We start from the raw sequence: 16,394 nt of genomic DNA, 5'->3' as shown, positions 1-16,394 counted from the left end.
TTGAGTGAAATATTAAAGCAAAGAGATCGGATGAAGTAATCTCTGCCCGTTTGTCCTGCAGGAAAACCATAACCTCCACTATCTATCTTAGGGTTGGTAAGCCTTCTTAAAATTTTCGAGTGTCTTGATTGATCCTCTAAGTCCTCCTACTATGTCTAGGATCCTAGATTTTCTACAGGAAGGTCTTAAAGAGGACCTTTCATGGGTCCAGACATTATGAAATAAGTAGAGGGTTGTGTAGGACATAGTTCATGGATGTAATATCGCTTACTAGTTTGTCCGGCGCTTCGTTCCCCCCCCCCCCATTCACTTTGCCGACCTGATATGCTAATGAATAGCATTGGTACAGGGTGGAGGATACTGCCTTTTTTCTCAATGGGCATCTCCTTCTCCCTGGCTGTTGCGCAGTCCAATCGCAGCAGAGAGCATGAGAGCCAAGGAGGAAAACAAACCTCACCTTCTCCCTGGCTGTGACACTCTCCGCTGCTTTTGGACTGAGCTACAGCCAGAAGGAGACGCCCATTGAGAAACAGGACAGTCTTCTCCTCCCTGTACTGATGCTATTCATTAGCATATCAGGCGGGCAAAGTGAACGGGGGCCACAGCGGTGGAACGGATTGCCGGGCAGACACACTAGTAAGCGATATTACATCCATGAATTATGCCCTACACAACCCTCTACTTATTTCATAATGTCTGGACCCATGAAAGGTCCTCTCTAATAAGAACCTAAGGCTTAACACTCTTAAAGTACACGTTTCTGTCCTTTAGCACCTTCTTTGATTCCCCTATTGCTAACCATCCTTGGATTAGACCTTTCTTTAGGGCATTTAGTAGAATTAAACCTCACCTTAGATCTTCAGTTCCCCCATGGGATCTTCATTTAGTCTTGTCAATCCTCTGCGGGATTTATCTATTAGGACCTTGTCTTTTAAAAACGCTTTTCTTATTGCTATCACTTCAGCCAGAAGGGTTGGGGAGATCTCTGCTTTTTCTGCCTCTCCCCCTTAAATTAACATTCTGTTCCCTGAATCTGCCCTTTTTTACCAGACAGGAGTGGATGTGACGGTTGAATGAAAACCTCCTTCTTGACACGGGATGTGCTGCTGACCTCACAAGCAGTATAACGAACTTCTTGTCAGATCACAAGGAGGATGCTACCCTATTACCGATCCAGTGGGAGACATTGAAATGTGTTCTTCGAGGTGTTTTCATTAAACATGGCTCCCGTCTCAAGAAGGAGAAAGCCCACTCTCTTAAACTTGCTCTACAAAAAGTCACTTCCCTGGAACTTGCCCACAAACGAGCACTTACCCTGCAAACTCTCACTGACCTCCAGAATGCACGCATGGAAGCTAAACGCCTCCTAGAAGCATCCTATAAACGTATGATACAAATATGCAGGAGTAAATTCTATGAATATGGAAACAAAAGTGGCCGTATGTTGGCAAGCGCTCTAAGGGGAAGACTGGCATCCTCCCACATCCCCGCTATCAAAAACTCCCAAGACCGTATGGTACATACCACCACGGACATCGCGGCCGCTTTCCACTCCTTCTACTTGAAGCTCTACAACCTACCTCAAACAGTGAGTAAATCCCCCGACCCTCCTCTTCTACTTCCCAAAGCGCTCTATGGAAGTTCCAGTCCTGGATGGAGGCAGTCTCTCTCAAGGATACGGTCATGGGCTCATGGAAAAACGATTACCTGGAAGTGTAATCCTGACTTTGCGGACTCATTCGTTTGTATGGGGCCGCAAAAGATACAGACAGCAGACCGTGTGTCCTATTCTTGTGCATTTTGTGGGTTATAGGTATTAGATTTGTGGAGAAGGGTTGTTGATCCAGGGAGTTATTGTGATTGTCTTATTGGACTCGGAAAGGAAATGTTCTTGTCTAAAACGAGAAAACTTGGTTTCCACCTCATGGTTTGTTATTTTTTATTTTTTTTTGCCTTTCTCTGAACCTACTTGCAGGATAACAGGATGTCTTTTTTCAGCCTTACAAACTATGTTGCTATGTTTTTTCAGGAAGAAAATGCCTTTTTCGTGATGACAAATCTAATTCTAACGCCAAATCAAACACAAGGCAAGTGTGCAGAGGTGAGTTATCCCCCAGATCTTTGTGTTAACATGATTTTTAACTTTTGACAATCAATTTTTTATTAGAAGGGTTCTATAAAAATAAAGGGGGTCATTTACTATGACCCTCTACACCAGAAACTGGTGTAAAAAAAAAGGCATTGGGGCAGGTATTTCAAGACCGGTGTTTCACAACAGTCTTTGAAATCTGCTCTGCTGGACGATGCTCCTAATTTATAATTAGTCGTAGGCCTTATCATATATTAGGCTCATTGTCCGGTGGGTCGTGTGGCAGAATGAAATCTACAGCAACTTGGAGCTGCCATAGTTTTCTGTCTTAATTTGAAAACAGGTGCAAATGAAGAGAATTGTCGTGCCCACTGGCCCTGCCCTCTTTACAGAAAGTGTTGAGAACGTGCCGAAGAAATGCCACCTGCCACACAATTTGCTGCCAGTGGTTAAAAAAGGTCACAAATCCGGTTATGCCACAAAGGTGGTGCATAGAGATGATAAATCTCCCCCATTGTTCCTAAATTTGGGTAAAAGTGATGTTTGTACACCTTTCTCTACATGGGGCAAATTGTGGGTGGGGTCATCAACCCCAGCTTATCATCATTTACACCAGTTTTCTAGTGTTAATTATGACTGAAATCTACACCAGCTACAATCTGGTTTGGATTTCAGTTTGGGCACATGGACTGCTGGGTGGGTGCCTCATCATAAATTAAGTGTATCCTCTGGTGGTGCAGGGGGATATCAAGACCAGCATACAAACACTTGTCTTGATAAATGACAGTCAATCTTTGCAACATTTGTCCTGCTGCTTGAACCCCAGTAACCATCTGTAGAACCGCACGGACGGTAATTATACTGCTCCTCACTACACTTTACCATGGCTGCCGGGACTTTAGCGTCCCGGCAGCCATGGTAACCATTCAGAAAAAGCTAAACGTCGGATCCGGCAATGCGCCGAAACGACGTTTAGCTTAAGGCCGGATCCGGATTAATGCCTTTCAATGGGCATCAATTCCGGATCCGGCCTTGCGGCAAGTGTTCAGGATTTTTGGCCGGAGCAAAAAGCTCAGCATGCTGCAGTATTTTCTCCGGCCAAAAAACGTTCCGTTCCGGAACTGAAGACATCCTGATGCATCCTGAACGGATTTCTCTCTATTCAGAATGCATTAGGATAAAACTGATCAGGATTCTTCCGGCATAGAGCCCCGACGACGGAACTCTATGCCGGAAGAAAAGAACGCAAGTGTGTAAGAGCCCTAAGCCAAGTTCACCCTTCAGTTATTTGGTAAGGTATTTCCATCATTTATTGTGAGCCAAAACCAGATGCAAGTAAAAAACACAGAAAAGGTGCAAATCTGCCCATGATACCTTTTCTCTGTGTAAGTTTCACTACTGGTTTTGGCTCACAATAACTGATGAAAATAACTGACCATATAGCTGAAGTCTAAACTTGGCCTAATCTGTTTGACCATGCTAAACTGCGGACAGCACTAGGTGGAGGCTGGGGAGAGCAACTGCCCTCTACAGGCCCACCACTCTGTTCTGAGTGACAGCTGTAGCATCCTACCAGGAGACCAGTACGTTTGTCACTCAGAGCAGAGAATAGGGACTAGCGCATCTCAATGCAAAGAGCACTTCACCACTTTTCCACTAGTGCACTTGCAAGAGTAGTGGCAGGCAGAATAAAACGTCATATTATTGGGGTATTCCGGTAAAGTAACTTAATGCAGTTTTTAAAATATTAAAGGGGTTATCCGAGTTAATAAAAAAAAAATAAAAAATCTTATAAAACTCATCAGGACATACATATACATTAGTTAAGCTTGATTTCTTAATAGAAACCCTATACTTACACCTTTGCATGGTTCTGTTATTATTGCTTTGTTTACATGCTACAGCAAAGCTATGAGGACGTGTAACAACAATGCCTGAGCTCTCCATCATGAATATTTGTGGGTGTGAATAATCTGACCTTCCCCTCCCCCTGCTCTGCACTTTGGATAAAAAACACAGTCACATGATCATCTCCTATCTCGCACAGGCAGAAGATCTTCGTGTCACATTGCAGATACACAGATATATATGTATTTAAGCTATATGACAGCTATACGTATCTAAGCTATATGACAGCTATATGTATCTAAGCTATATGACCCCTACATCTATCTAAGCTATATCAGATATATGTATCTAAGCTATATGACAGCTATATGTATCTAAGCTATATGACCCCTACATCTATCTAAGCTATATCAGATATATGTATCTAAGCTATATGACAGCTATATGTATCTAAGCTATATGACAGCTATATGTATCTAAGCTATATGACAGCTATATGTATCTAAGCTATATGACAGCTATATGTATCTAAGCTATATGACAGCTATATGTATCTAAGCTATATGACCCCTACATCTATCTAAGCTATATCAGATATATGTATCTAAGCTATATGACAGCTATATGTATCTAAGCTATATGACAGCTATATGTATCTAAGCTATATGACAGCTATATGTATCTAAGCTATATGACAGCTATATGTATCTAAGCTATATGACCCCCTACATCTATCTAAGCTATATCAGATATATGTAGCTAAGCTATATGACAGCTATATGTAGCTAAGCTATATCAGATATATGTAGCTAAGCTATATGACAGCTATATGTAGCTAAGCTATATGACAGCTATATGTAGCTAAGCTATATGACAGCTATATGTAGCTAAGCTATATGACAGCTATATGTAGCTAAGCTATATGACAGCTATATGTAGCTAAGCTATATGACAGCTATATGTAGCTAAGCTATATGACAGCTATATGTAGCTAAGCTATATGAGAGCTATATGTAGCTAAGCTATATCGCAGCTATATGTAGCTAAGCTATATCGCAGCTATCTAAGCTGCATGACGGCCGTATTTATCTAAGCTGCATGACGGCCGTATTTATCTAAGCTGCATGACGGCCGTATTTATCTAAGCTGCATGACGGCCGTATTTATCTAAGCTGCATGACGGCTATATGGCCGCCGTGTGTGTCTAAGCTATATGGCCAGACCAAATGGAAAAAAATATTTTGAGCGCAAAATGAGTAAAATGCAATAATAATAATAAAAATAAATGCCCCCAAAGGTGTACATAGCCTTTAAAAGAGTAAATAATATTTAATGACCTATCCTTTGGATGAATCATCAATATCAGATTGGTGGGGGTCTGACCTGATATTGATGACCTATCCTAAGGATAAGTTATTAATGTTGTTAGCCCAAAAAACCCTATTAAAGGGATTTTGTTACCAAGTTTTAGGCTATAGAGATACGGACATGCACGGCTAGATCACTGCTAGCATGTCTGCAATATACCGGTCCTTTAGGCCTGGTTCCTTTTTTTTCTTTAAAAAAGGATTTTAAGATATGTAAATTAGTCTTGTAAGGTGCCCAAGGGGCTGTATGAACCTTCCTGGTGCCCAGCCACGCCCGCCTGTGAAGGAGCTCAGCACAGTCTATGTCCTCCGAATCTCCTCCTTTCATCACCGATAGATTGCCGTAATCTCGCAATGCGCGAGCTAGCGCATGCGCAGTTCCTTTCCTGAGGCTGATGCCAGCACAGGGAAGGAACACTATACTGGCACTGCGCATGCGCGAGCTCACGCATCGCGAGATTACAGAATCCCTTTAAGCATTACATGACATCATGAAAGACCAACCGTTCTTTCTGCATAAGCACTTATAAATTCTTTTAATTTAGATTTTATTTTTTATTTTTTCTCCAGCTACCGGACAGTTCTACAATATGCATTTCCAATCTTAACTGTACCTTGGGTTACGTAGGAACACACAGCAATGGTATGGCCTCATATTATGTATAATCTTATTTTATTCATTTTTGGTTTTCATAAGCAAATGACTCATTACATCACAGACATTGATATAAGTAATATGGACATAGTCCAACACAGGGACACGTAGGACCCTCAAAAAAACAGCTGAAATATCATAGAGACATTGTATGGCCTCATATTAATGCCTTTTGATCTATGTTTTTATGTTTACAGATTTTTTTTATTAGGAGCACCTAACTCCAATTATGTGGAATCATGACAGAGCTAGAATTTGATTCTTTAGAAATATAGTAACATTTTTACAGTTACCCATGAATGGTATTAGTCTTTTACACAGTAAGATTACTTCACAGGGCTGCTGAGCTGTGACCTTGTCAATTTGTAATATATTTGTAATTGCTTTTTTTTTATTTTTTATACAATGTTGCACTTTCTATCACTTAGGAGTACAGACTGGTCGCTGTGTACGTTACAATGAATCAGTAAAAACATGTGAAGTAAAGGCGTGGTGTCCAGTAGAAAATGACACAGCTGTTCCCATGTAAGTGGTACAATTTACCAATATGTATATAGAGTAAAAGCCAGCGATTATTTGGGACCTCATAGGTGCTGGAACTATCAGATATTCAGTATTTATGAATAGTCTCTAAAATCACATCAATAAAGTTTAGATATAGCAGACTTTTTGTTCTTGTAAATTATTTTTATTAACTGAATGTACATCCTTCAGGCCTGCTTTTCTGGGGGCTGCTGAAAATTTCACTGTGCTTATAAAGAATAACATCTGGTACCCCAAATTCAATTTCACCAAGTAAGTACTTAAAGTGTATCATATTTTCTTTTTTTAAAACAAATACTTTTGTATAATCATAACTTTGAAGGAACTGGTCTTTTGGGGATTCCCTTTCAGCCATATCATTCCCTGTTTCATCTGCACGGCTAGATGCATTTCACTCAGAAACCAGGGGTGTCTTCCTTCTGTGAAATCTGCTTGCACTGTACTGCTGTGACGTTCTTTCCCTTACTTCCCAGTATGTTTTCAGTTCAGGAGCTCACAGAACAGATAAGGAGGGGAAAATCGCACTGATCAGGATCTCAGTTAGGTCTGACACCCCCATTTCCTGTGAGCAGTCTTCTGTGTCTTGGTTACTAGGGACAGATCTTGCCTGATAACAGGCAGTGGACTGCCAATTAGGTGGAAGTGAGACCCCTAGTGGCCATGGCTTAAGAGTTTTTTTGCAAGTGGATGCAGGCATATTTTTTTTTAAAGTGATTTAGAAATTTGGTAGTTACACCATTCTCTGTGAAATGAAATTGTGTGAAAGTACAATGACTCTTTAACGTGGTTTTACCATCTCAGACATTGGTGGCATATTCTTAGAACATGCCACCGATGTCAGATAGGCGCGGAATGGATGGGCTCCCAAAAGTGAAGGAGAATGCACTAAGCATGTGCTCTCTATTCACATCCATTGGATTTCCGAAAAAAGCAGAGCAAGCACACTAAGCTATTTTTAGAAGTCCCATACAGGTGAATGGAGAACGCTGTGCACATGCATGGCCGCCTCTATGGGACTGCCAGAAGTAGTCGAGTGCTAGTGGAACTCTCATAGAAGTGAATGGAGGGTGGCTGCACTTGCCGGTGCGTTCTCCTTTTGGCATCTTTACGATATCCCACAAATGTCTGAGATAAGACAATTCTTTTAATGTCGGAAGATCGCTACATTGTAACTGTATTTTATTATTTAGCAAAACTAATAAACATACACAAGAGGGATAGGTGTCACTTTATTAACCACAACATTTTTTTTATTATTATTTTCTAATTCCTACATGTCGGTAAAAAGGCAAGTGGAAGTGAACCCAGAATCCCAGTGCTCCACTGAGCTACCAAGCTTCTGCAACAGAAAACTCTATACTTGCAAAAATATTTTAACTTGATGCTGTTCTGTCAGACTTGTTGTTTTAGTGAACCCTTATTACAATGTACAGACATAGACAATGGGATTTAAGCTTGTCCACGTCTTGTGCAGCCGCTGGTTATTATTATGGCTTTTGCGGCATAGATTTTTTTTTTTTTTTTTTTAAAGATTTTCATGTAAGCTGAATAACAGGCAGTAAAAACAGATTCATATTTTATAGTATGTTCTTGAATACATTAGTGTATTATATGCATTTCGCTGCTTGAAAGGACAAACCATGTGGTGTTGGGGCATATGGATATCATAGAGGGGTCTCTTCTGCTCAGTTTAGAAATGGCTCAGTGATCTTGAGCCATACAATTAGTCTGTCATCAGGAAATTCACTGTTATACCACGGTCACAATGTCTTATAGGGCAAGCTCAGCTAAATAAATGGTAGCAAATCCTTTGCTTCATTTTGGAGAAAAAGTATTTTTAATTTATATGCAAATTAGCATTTAAGTGCTCTAAGTCCAAGCCACACTGTGCACCTTCTCTCCTCCTGCTTCCTCTCCAGGTCTTTCTCCTGCTTTCTCGATTGGTGGGGTGAAGTTCCTGCATAGTTATCGCAATGGGCCCTGCCAATAAAAAAGAGGAAGCAGGAGGAACAAGGGTGCAGAAAGCAGCTAGAACCTAACCTTGGTGCAGATAACCGCTCCTTTGCATATGGATTAAAAGTACTTGTTCTCCAGAATGAAGCAACAAATGTGAAAGGTATAATTACATTGAGCTGATCTAGCCCTACAAGCCATTGAGCCTGGTTTACAGGTACAGGTTCCTTTTACTACTGACTTTAGCAGCCAAATCTTCCTGCAAAAATCAGATTTTTACTTGGACTCTTGGTAGCCAACTTGGGGCAATCCAACGAATCCTCTAGGTAGGGTTCATATTGAAAATGGGCTCTGACGTCAGACAGCCCTTTTAACAAGTGGTGTTGAGTCTTGCTGTCTTTTAATCCACATAACTGGCTTTGTTAAAGGGAACTGAAGTATTATCTCTAGTACTACATAAGTAGCACCTGCATCTAAAAACTCCATATCACTACTTTTTATTTTTAGCTGGCACCCCATTCCCCAGCTGTCAGCACTCAGAGTTGCGCTGAAATACAACTTTACTTGCGCATAGAAAGGTGAGGATTAATCAGCCCAAGCTCTGCAGTCCAGAAGAATGTGTTTCAGCACAGCTTTGAGCACTGAAAGCAGGGGAATGGGTGTAGGGGGTGCAGTTTAAAATAAAATAATTTCAGTCTGGAGTCTTTATCTGCAGTACTCCAGATCGATACAATGTGGTGACAGATTTCTTTTTAGGTTACTTTCACACTAGCGTTAATATTTTCCGGTATTGAGATCCGTCATAGGGTCTCAGTACCGGAAACAAACGCTTCCGCTTTGTCCCAATACATTGTCAATGAACATAACGGAATGCTCCAAAATGCCTTCCGTTTCGTTTGGTTGCTTTTTCATACCAGAATGCTGCGGTTTGCTTTCCGTCATGGGATGCGGAGCAAAACAGATCCGTCATGACCCACAATGCAAGTCGGTGGGGACGGATCAGTTTTCTCTGACACAATAGAAAACGGAATCGTCCCCTATTGACTTTCAATGGAGTTCATGACGGATCTGTCTTGGCTATGTTAAAGATGATACAACCGGATCCATTCATAACAGATGCAGATAGTTGTATTATCCGTAACGGAAGCGTTTTTGCTGATCCTTCCGGATCCAGCAAAAACACTAGTGTGAAAGTAGCCTAAGCGTGTCGAAATGTGAATAATAGTTGTGTAATCTGCATTTTTTTTTTATAGGAGAAACATTTTATCTAATATCAGTGCAGAATATTTGAAAACCTGTGTGTATGATCCGGTGAAGCATCCATTCTGTCCTATATTCCGTCTGGGCAGCATAGTGGAGGAGGCTGGAGAATCTTTCCAAGATATGGCCGTATTGGTATTTGCAGAGGATCTTGTTGTTGGAACCTTCAGAATAATTAAAGACTATGGATGCGTTTGGGATTATTTTTTATTATTGTAGTTATTCTACTTATCTTGGTGTAAAAATATTTTTTGTCCAGTTGGTCTTTATTAAATATTTTCAACAGCCTGTCTTTTACAGCCTTCAGGTTTTATTTTATCTGCAAACTTTATTTTTCTGATTTTCACTAAAATCTCTGGCTGATCTGTAGCCCTTATCTTTAGTCTCCTGACATCTCATAAACACTTACCGGAATTTAAACAAAATTCACATGAAAATAATTTAGCTCAAATGAAGCTGGTCATACACTTGTATAGCTGTTGGCTGAACAATTTTTTCAACCATTACCTATCTCTCTCAATACTCCCATACATGTGCTACATGTGCCTGGTCTGCTTGGCTGATCATGCATATGCAGTGAATGGGGAGAAAGCTGCTACCAGCATCGGCTTATTTCCCCGCTAAACAAAAGATTGGGCAATTACACCCAACATGCCTCATCCTTAACTCTCCCAGCATTAGCTGTTGGGGTAGAGTCAGAAGGCCACCATGCACATTAGGTGGTTGGACAAATCTGCCAAAATCATCTGGTTAGCCAATACATATCTAACATGTATAGCCAGCCTTTTTTAAAGTACAAGTAACGTCTACAGAACAAGCTGCCAGAGCAGCACAGACAAAATAATGAAAATGTTTAATAAAGACCAAAGGGAATTTTTTTTTTTTTTTGCACAAGATAACTGGAATACAGTAAAAAAAAATTACCTTAAATATGTCAATAGCCTTTAAAGGGAGTTTGTGATATGAATTACTTTTTATCTAACGACTGCAGCCTGCCTCCTGAAACAGAAAATGAACATTTACCTACTCTCCGGCACTTCGGTCCTCCACGTTCCGGTCTCTGGAGTGTTTACCAACTGCTCAGCATGGGTATAGTCACATGATCTGCTGCAGCCAATGGCTGGCTTTAGTGGTGATATGCACCTGGCTGAAGTCCGCTATACACTGCAGTGGAGCATGTGACCATGCAGCGCCAGATGTAAACACCGCAGGGACTAGAATATGGACACAGCGGAGGCGTCGGGGAGCAGGTACGTATGAATTATCTGTTTCAAGAGGCAGGCTGCAGACATTAGATTAAAAGTAATTATTACCAGAAAACAATCTTTAAATGAGTTTTCCAAGATCATTTTTACTGTTGACCCGAATTGATCAACAGTTTGAGAAGGCTCCGGCGCTCCTGTGAGCACTGCTGCCTTCTTGCAGCTTATCGAGCACAGCGCTGTACATTGTATAGCAGCTGTGCTTGGTATCGCGCTCAGCCCCATTCACTTGAATGGAGCTAAGGTGCTCCTAAACCAAGTGACCAATAAACGTGTCATCTCTCGACCTAGGAAAAGCAGCAAGAAGGCTGCAGCGCTACTGTGAGTGCCACTGCCTTCTCAAACAGCTGATTGACGGGGGTCCTGGGTGTTGGACCCCCAACGATCAGGTACTAAGGACCTATCCAGAGGATAGGTCATCAGTAAAAAGATCTCGGAAAACCCATTTCAGTATTTATTCACTGTCTCTTTTTGCTGTTTTATGTCTTATTATTTGTTATATTTTTCTTTTAGAGAATATCCAGTTTTGGTCTATAGTAGAGCCTAACTAGAAAATGTTTCTGCTCCCCGGGCCTGCCTACTTTTTCAATTCCCACACTGACTGTATTAGAGTTTTCTGAGGCATTGGCTGTTTATTACATGTAGAACCGTTTCCTCAGACCTCTTGTAGCATGCATACTCATACAGAGCTTTACAGGCTATGGACACATTTGACATGGAAAAATGGTATTGGCATATGCCGGTGCTTAATACACTGCAATCTGTATTCCTTTATTCATTTTCAGACCCCCTTGGCGACTTGTCCCGCTTTCAGAATTGGCACCTATAGGTGTGTCCCCTAATAATACATGTTGACTGCTGATACAGCCCCTTTACTATATGTTTTCTCTCTCTACACTGATGCTGGCTGTTTGATATTTGCCTCCTCTCCCCCTGCAAATTTTGGAATGGATTCTGTCTTCAAACTCATGATGCCTGTGTGTGATCTTTCCCCCTCCATACTTTGTTCTGTATCTGTCTGTGTCCGATATTGCCTGTGTGATCTCACATTTTCCCTGGGTATTCTTTTCCCTTTTCTAGTAGAATTTAATAACTTCTGCCCCTCCCCATCAGTATCGTCTCACTGAGAGAAGAGTGTGCAGGAAGTGTGATCTATGTCAAGAGCAGCCCCATAGCTATGTAAAGGAGTTGTTTAACAAATGCTCGTGTTTCAGCAAGACAACAATAAAAAATAAAGTGCAAAACTGTCCATAGTCTTCAAGTACAATGCCTCAGATATAGTATGCATTTCTAGCTTAGAGAGGTGGTAGTACATTGAAATACTCCCTAAGCCTCATTTCACTTGGTCCCCATAAAACTGTTAGTTTAAGTGATCAGATCTGTATCTGGCATCTATTTGTGCCCTTACTTTGGGTGCAAAAATGCACCTGTGTTACACTTGTGGGAAACTTGCCTACACCTTAGCATCTCATGAAGAAGCGAAGTGTCACACACTTCGGAATTGTTGCAGATTCTGCACAAAAAAAATGTGCACCAAGATCACAGCAAATGCAATTGAGCTTTCTTTAACTCAATTCCATTTACATGTGGCAAGAAAATATCTGTATAGATATTAGGTTATGTTGCCAAGTTTAAATTCAACAGCATACCATATATATACCTTTCAGGTTTACTTTACAAGTTGCAGAGGATTTATCTGATTCTATTTTAATTGGTGAAATCCACTGCAGATGCAGGCAGATTGTAAATCTTGAAGATGTTTGCAATGTTAGGATCACTCCAAATAAGCAACTTGCTCTTTTTATAAAGCACTTTGTATTGGTTTTACAATGCCTTGTTTTTAAAGGGTGGAGTTATGGGAATTCAGATTAGCTGGAACTGTGACCTGGACAAGAAGCATACATACTGCGTTCCAAAGTACTCATTTCGACGTTTGGACAATAGGGAATTGGATCACAATGTTTCTCCCGGATATAATTTCAGGTAAACAAACTTGAAGCTTAGTGTACGTGATACAGTCAAGTGACTTGCTTTTATGAAATTTCTATTTATGTTTTATTCATCCATTTGTGAACAGGGAAATTGACTTGGTCGACCCGGGAATGGGGAAGGGGCTCAGTTGCACTGAAATTGGCTGCAATTCCAGCCTAAAATTCTCTCTCCAAAGTAGGGATCGACCCATTATCGGTTTTACCGATATTATCGGCCAATATTCAGGATTTTGAAAGTTATCAGCATCTAACCTTGCAGATATGTCGATAACTAATCGCGATGTCAGCGCTATCCATGTTCGCTTAGCAGCACAGGGGAGAAGAAAGCAGTGTCTCTCTCCCCCCTGTTCTGCCGCTGCCACCAATGAGAGGAGGGTATGGGCTGTGGCCACTGCGCCACCAATGATGTTAACTCATTCATTAAAATTCAACAGGTGGCGGGTGCTGGCTGCAGAATCCTATAGCTGCACCCCACCTCTATGACAAGTAGCTGCGATCCGCGGCAGTTAACCCCTGCCACACCTGAGGGGTTAACTGCCGCGGATCGCAGCTAACGCTCATAGAGGTCGGGTGCGACTATATGATTCTGCAGCCAGCACCCACCACCTGTATTTGAATTAATGGGCGAGTTATCTTCAGTGGTGGCTCAGTGCGCCCCCCCCAACCCCAGTATTAAAAACATTGGTGACGCAGTGCGCCCCCCCCCCCCCCCCCCCCCCCCCCCAACCAAGCCCTCCAATATATGTCATTGGTGGCAGTGGCCACAGGGTCCCTTCTCCCCTCCTCATTGGTGCAGTGGCAGCTTCTGATCGGAGCCCCAGCAGTGTAATCCTGGGGGCTCCGATCGGTTACCATGGCAGCCAGGATGCTACTGAAGCCCTGGCTGCCATAGTTGGCTCCCTGCTGCTGTGTGCACAGAGCAGCAGGGAGAATGTAAAGTCCTATTCACCCTAATAGAGCTCTATTAGGGTGACTAGGACAAGGGTTCTAGCCCCTAATGGGGCTAATAGTTAGTTAAAAAAAAAAATTGTTCAGTGGGCTCTGTGACATCATATTTCCCTATAGGCTGTTTGCGCCTCACTGCCGGGCCTGGGCATGCGCACTGTTCTGCCCACTGTGGTCAGAGGCACAGAGATATGCAGTGCGCATGCGCCAATTTCATGCCAGTAACTGGTGCATGCGCACTCCATATCCCTGTCCCTCTGCCCACAGTGGGCAGAACACTGCGCATGCCCGGGCCCGGCAGTGATGCGCGAACAGCCTATAGGGAAATATGATGTTGCAGAGCCACAGGGCTGGCCTGAGCTTACTGAGTGGCGGTGTTAGGCGCGAGTGAGGCAGGAGAACTTGGGCACTTTCAGAAAACTCTCCACCCCTGGGAACTTGCGACGGCTCATTAGCATATGGTAAAAACGACTTTTTGGGTGATTTTGAAGCATCTGAAGAACTAAACACGGGTAACATCTGTGTCATGTCTTTGTGCCCCACTGAACAATGACACCTGTTTGAAACCGGTCAGGTAGGTGACAGACTCCCTGAAAAAAAACACAAACCCCAAAATATTAAGTATAAATGAAAAAGAAAGATTGACAAAAAAAAAAGCTAAACCTTAACAATAAACATGTTCATTTTCAGCAGATTTGTGTAGGAATTTTTTATTTTTATTTTCAAAAATGAAAATGCACAGAATATCGGTATAAATTATCAGCTATCGGCCTGAAAATTCAGATTATCGGTATCTGCTCTAAAAATTCAATATCGGTCGATCCCTACTCCAAAGTAAGCCAACCAATAGTTGGTATAGAGCTAGACAAAAGTATCTATCCCTACACCAGTATGAGCCACTGTGATAAGTTTACATTATTTATAGGATGTGTAAATCTGTGCCCATATGTGCTTTTTATTTTTTATTTTTTTATTAATGCACTTGGGATCAATGGCTTTTAATACCTCTGTGTCTATACCAAAACTTCATCCTTTGGAATAGCACACTCTATGTATGACTGAATATTTTTCTTTAAGTAGAACATTTACAAGTTTTATATAGTGGAATATGGGTAGAAATGGCTAAAAATAAAAACTTGCTTTTCTCCCCCACTTCCCCATTACATTGTTGCTTGTTCCCATGAAAATATCATAAATGCGGAAGTTTCAGAAATCAATTGTGCAGATAATGTCACATTGTACCTGCCATGCACCGATGCAGTGCCTTCATAACATGAGCTGATGTAGTCGTCTCTCTGCAGGGAGGGTGGGGTGGGGGATTTCCATGTGTTTTGGTACTTTATAGTAATCGATATAGCAATAATGACAAAATATGCAATATTTGTATGAATGTAATACTTTATTATGCTTTGACTCGGATATATGGATTAATGTACAATAAAAACTTTCTTTTTTTCTCAATAAAAAATATACCTGATAAAAAAATAAAAAAAAAGGGAAGTTTCCTCCCTGCTAGGATACTTTATGAAGTCAGATTTTTTTGCAGTCGTGGTGCTTTAATCTACCCTTCTCCTCTTTGTAAGTTTGCAAGAAGATGGAAGATTGCAAGTTCAGACTGTATACAGGGCTGTAGTATGTGATCATGCCTAGCAGAATATGAATAGAGTTATGCGTACTTTCACACTAGCGTTTTTGTTTTCCGGCATGGAGTTCCGGATGCATAAGGATGTCTTCAGTTCAGTCATTTTGACTGATCAGGCAAAAGATAAAACCGCAGCATGCTACGGTTTTATCTCCGGCAAAAAAAACTGAAGACTTGCCTGAATGCCGGCATTTTTTTCCATAGGAATGTATTAGTGCTGGATCCGGCATTCAAAATACTGGAATAAAAACGGTAAAAAAAAAAAATATGTCTGATCCGTTTTGCCGGATGACACCGGAAAGACGGATCCGGCATTTCAATGCATTTTTTTGACTGATCAGCATCCTGATCAGTCTTACAAATGCCATCAGTTGGCATACGTTTTGCCGGATCCGGCAGGCAGTTCCGGCGACAGAACTGCTTGCCGGATCACTCTGCCGCAAGTGTGAAAGTAGCCTAAGATATTTATGAAATTGCTATATGTCCCAAAAACTGATTCTATTCTTAAGCTTTCCCCTAACCCCCCCCCCCCCCGCCGCCTTAGCTTGTATTCAGCAGTTCTGCGTTAATTTATGTAGTTTTGTACAAAATGCAGATGATGGGCTGATGCTGAATAGACAAAAAATAGGAACAAAGAAAACTTGTAGTGGGTTAGTGATATATATTTTGCAAGATGCTGATACGTAAACACTTGACGCCAATACGCTAATACAGTAGGTCTGTCTCCTGCAAGAGGGTTGATGGTATAGATGAATGTTTTGACAGTGTGTGCTTTTAGTAGTTTCTATCAACTTTTACCAGAGGTATTATTATTTTACTTAAAGGGAATGTATCCCTTC

General features: G+C 41.4%; 1 protein-coding gene across 1 annotated transcript in view; it reads left to right on the top strand.

Moving 5' to 3' along the window:
- The window catches only part of P2RX4 (purinergic receptor P2X 4), a 77,489-nt gene that overhangs the window by 38,547 nt on the left and 22,548 nt on the right, over positions 1-16,394 (top strand). The window contains exons 3-8 of the mRNA XM_044275755.1: positions 2,030-2,101; positions 5,875-5,947; positions 6,388-6,484; positions 6,674-6,754; positions 9,709-9,850; positions 12,824-12,960. Of these exons, the coding sequence (XP_044131690.1) occupies positions 2,030-2,101; positions 5,875-5,947; positions 6,388-6,484; positions 6,674-6,754; positions 9,709-9,850; positions 12,824-12,960 (602 nt within the window). The remainder of the gene's footprint in view (positions 1-2,029; positions 2,102-5,874; positions 5,948-6,387; positions 6,485-6,673; positions 6,755-9,708; positions 9,851-12,823; positions 12,961-16,394) is intronic.

This window comes from Bufo gargarizans, chromosome 1, assembly GCF_014858855.1.
Source record: "Bufo gargarizans isolate SCDJY-AF-19 chromosome 1, ASM1485885v1, whole genome shotgun sequence".
NCBI classification, from domain to species: domain Eukaryota; kingdom Metazoa; phylum Chordata; class Amphibia; order Anura; family Bufonidae; genus Bufo; species Bufo gargarizans.
The sequence above is the reverse complement of the archived record's forward strand: the minus strand, read 5'-3'. Positions and strand labels throughout refer to the sequence as shown.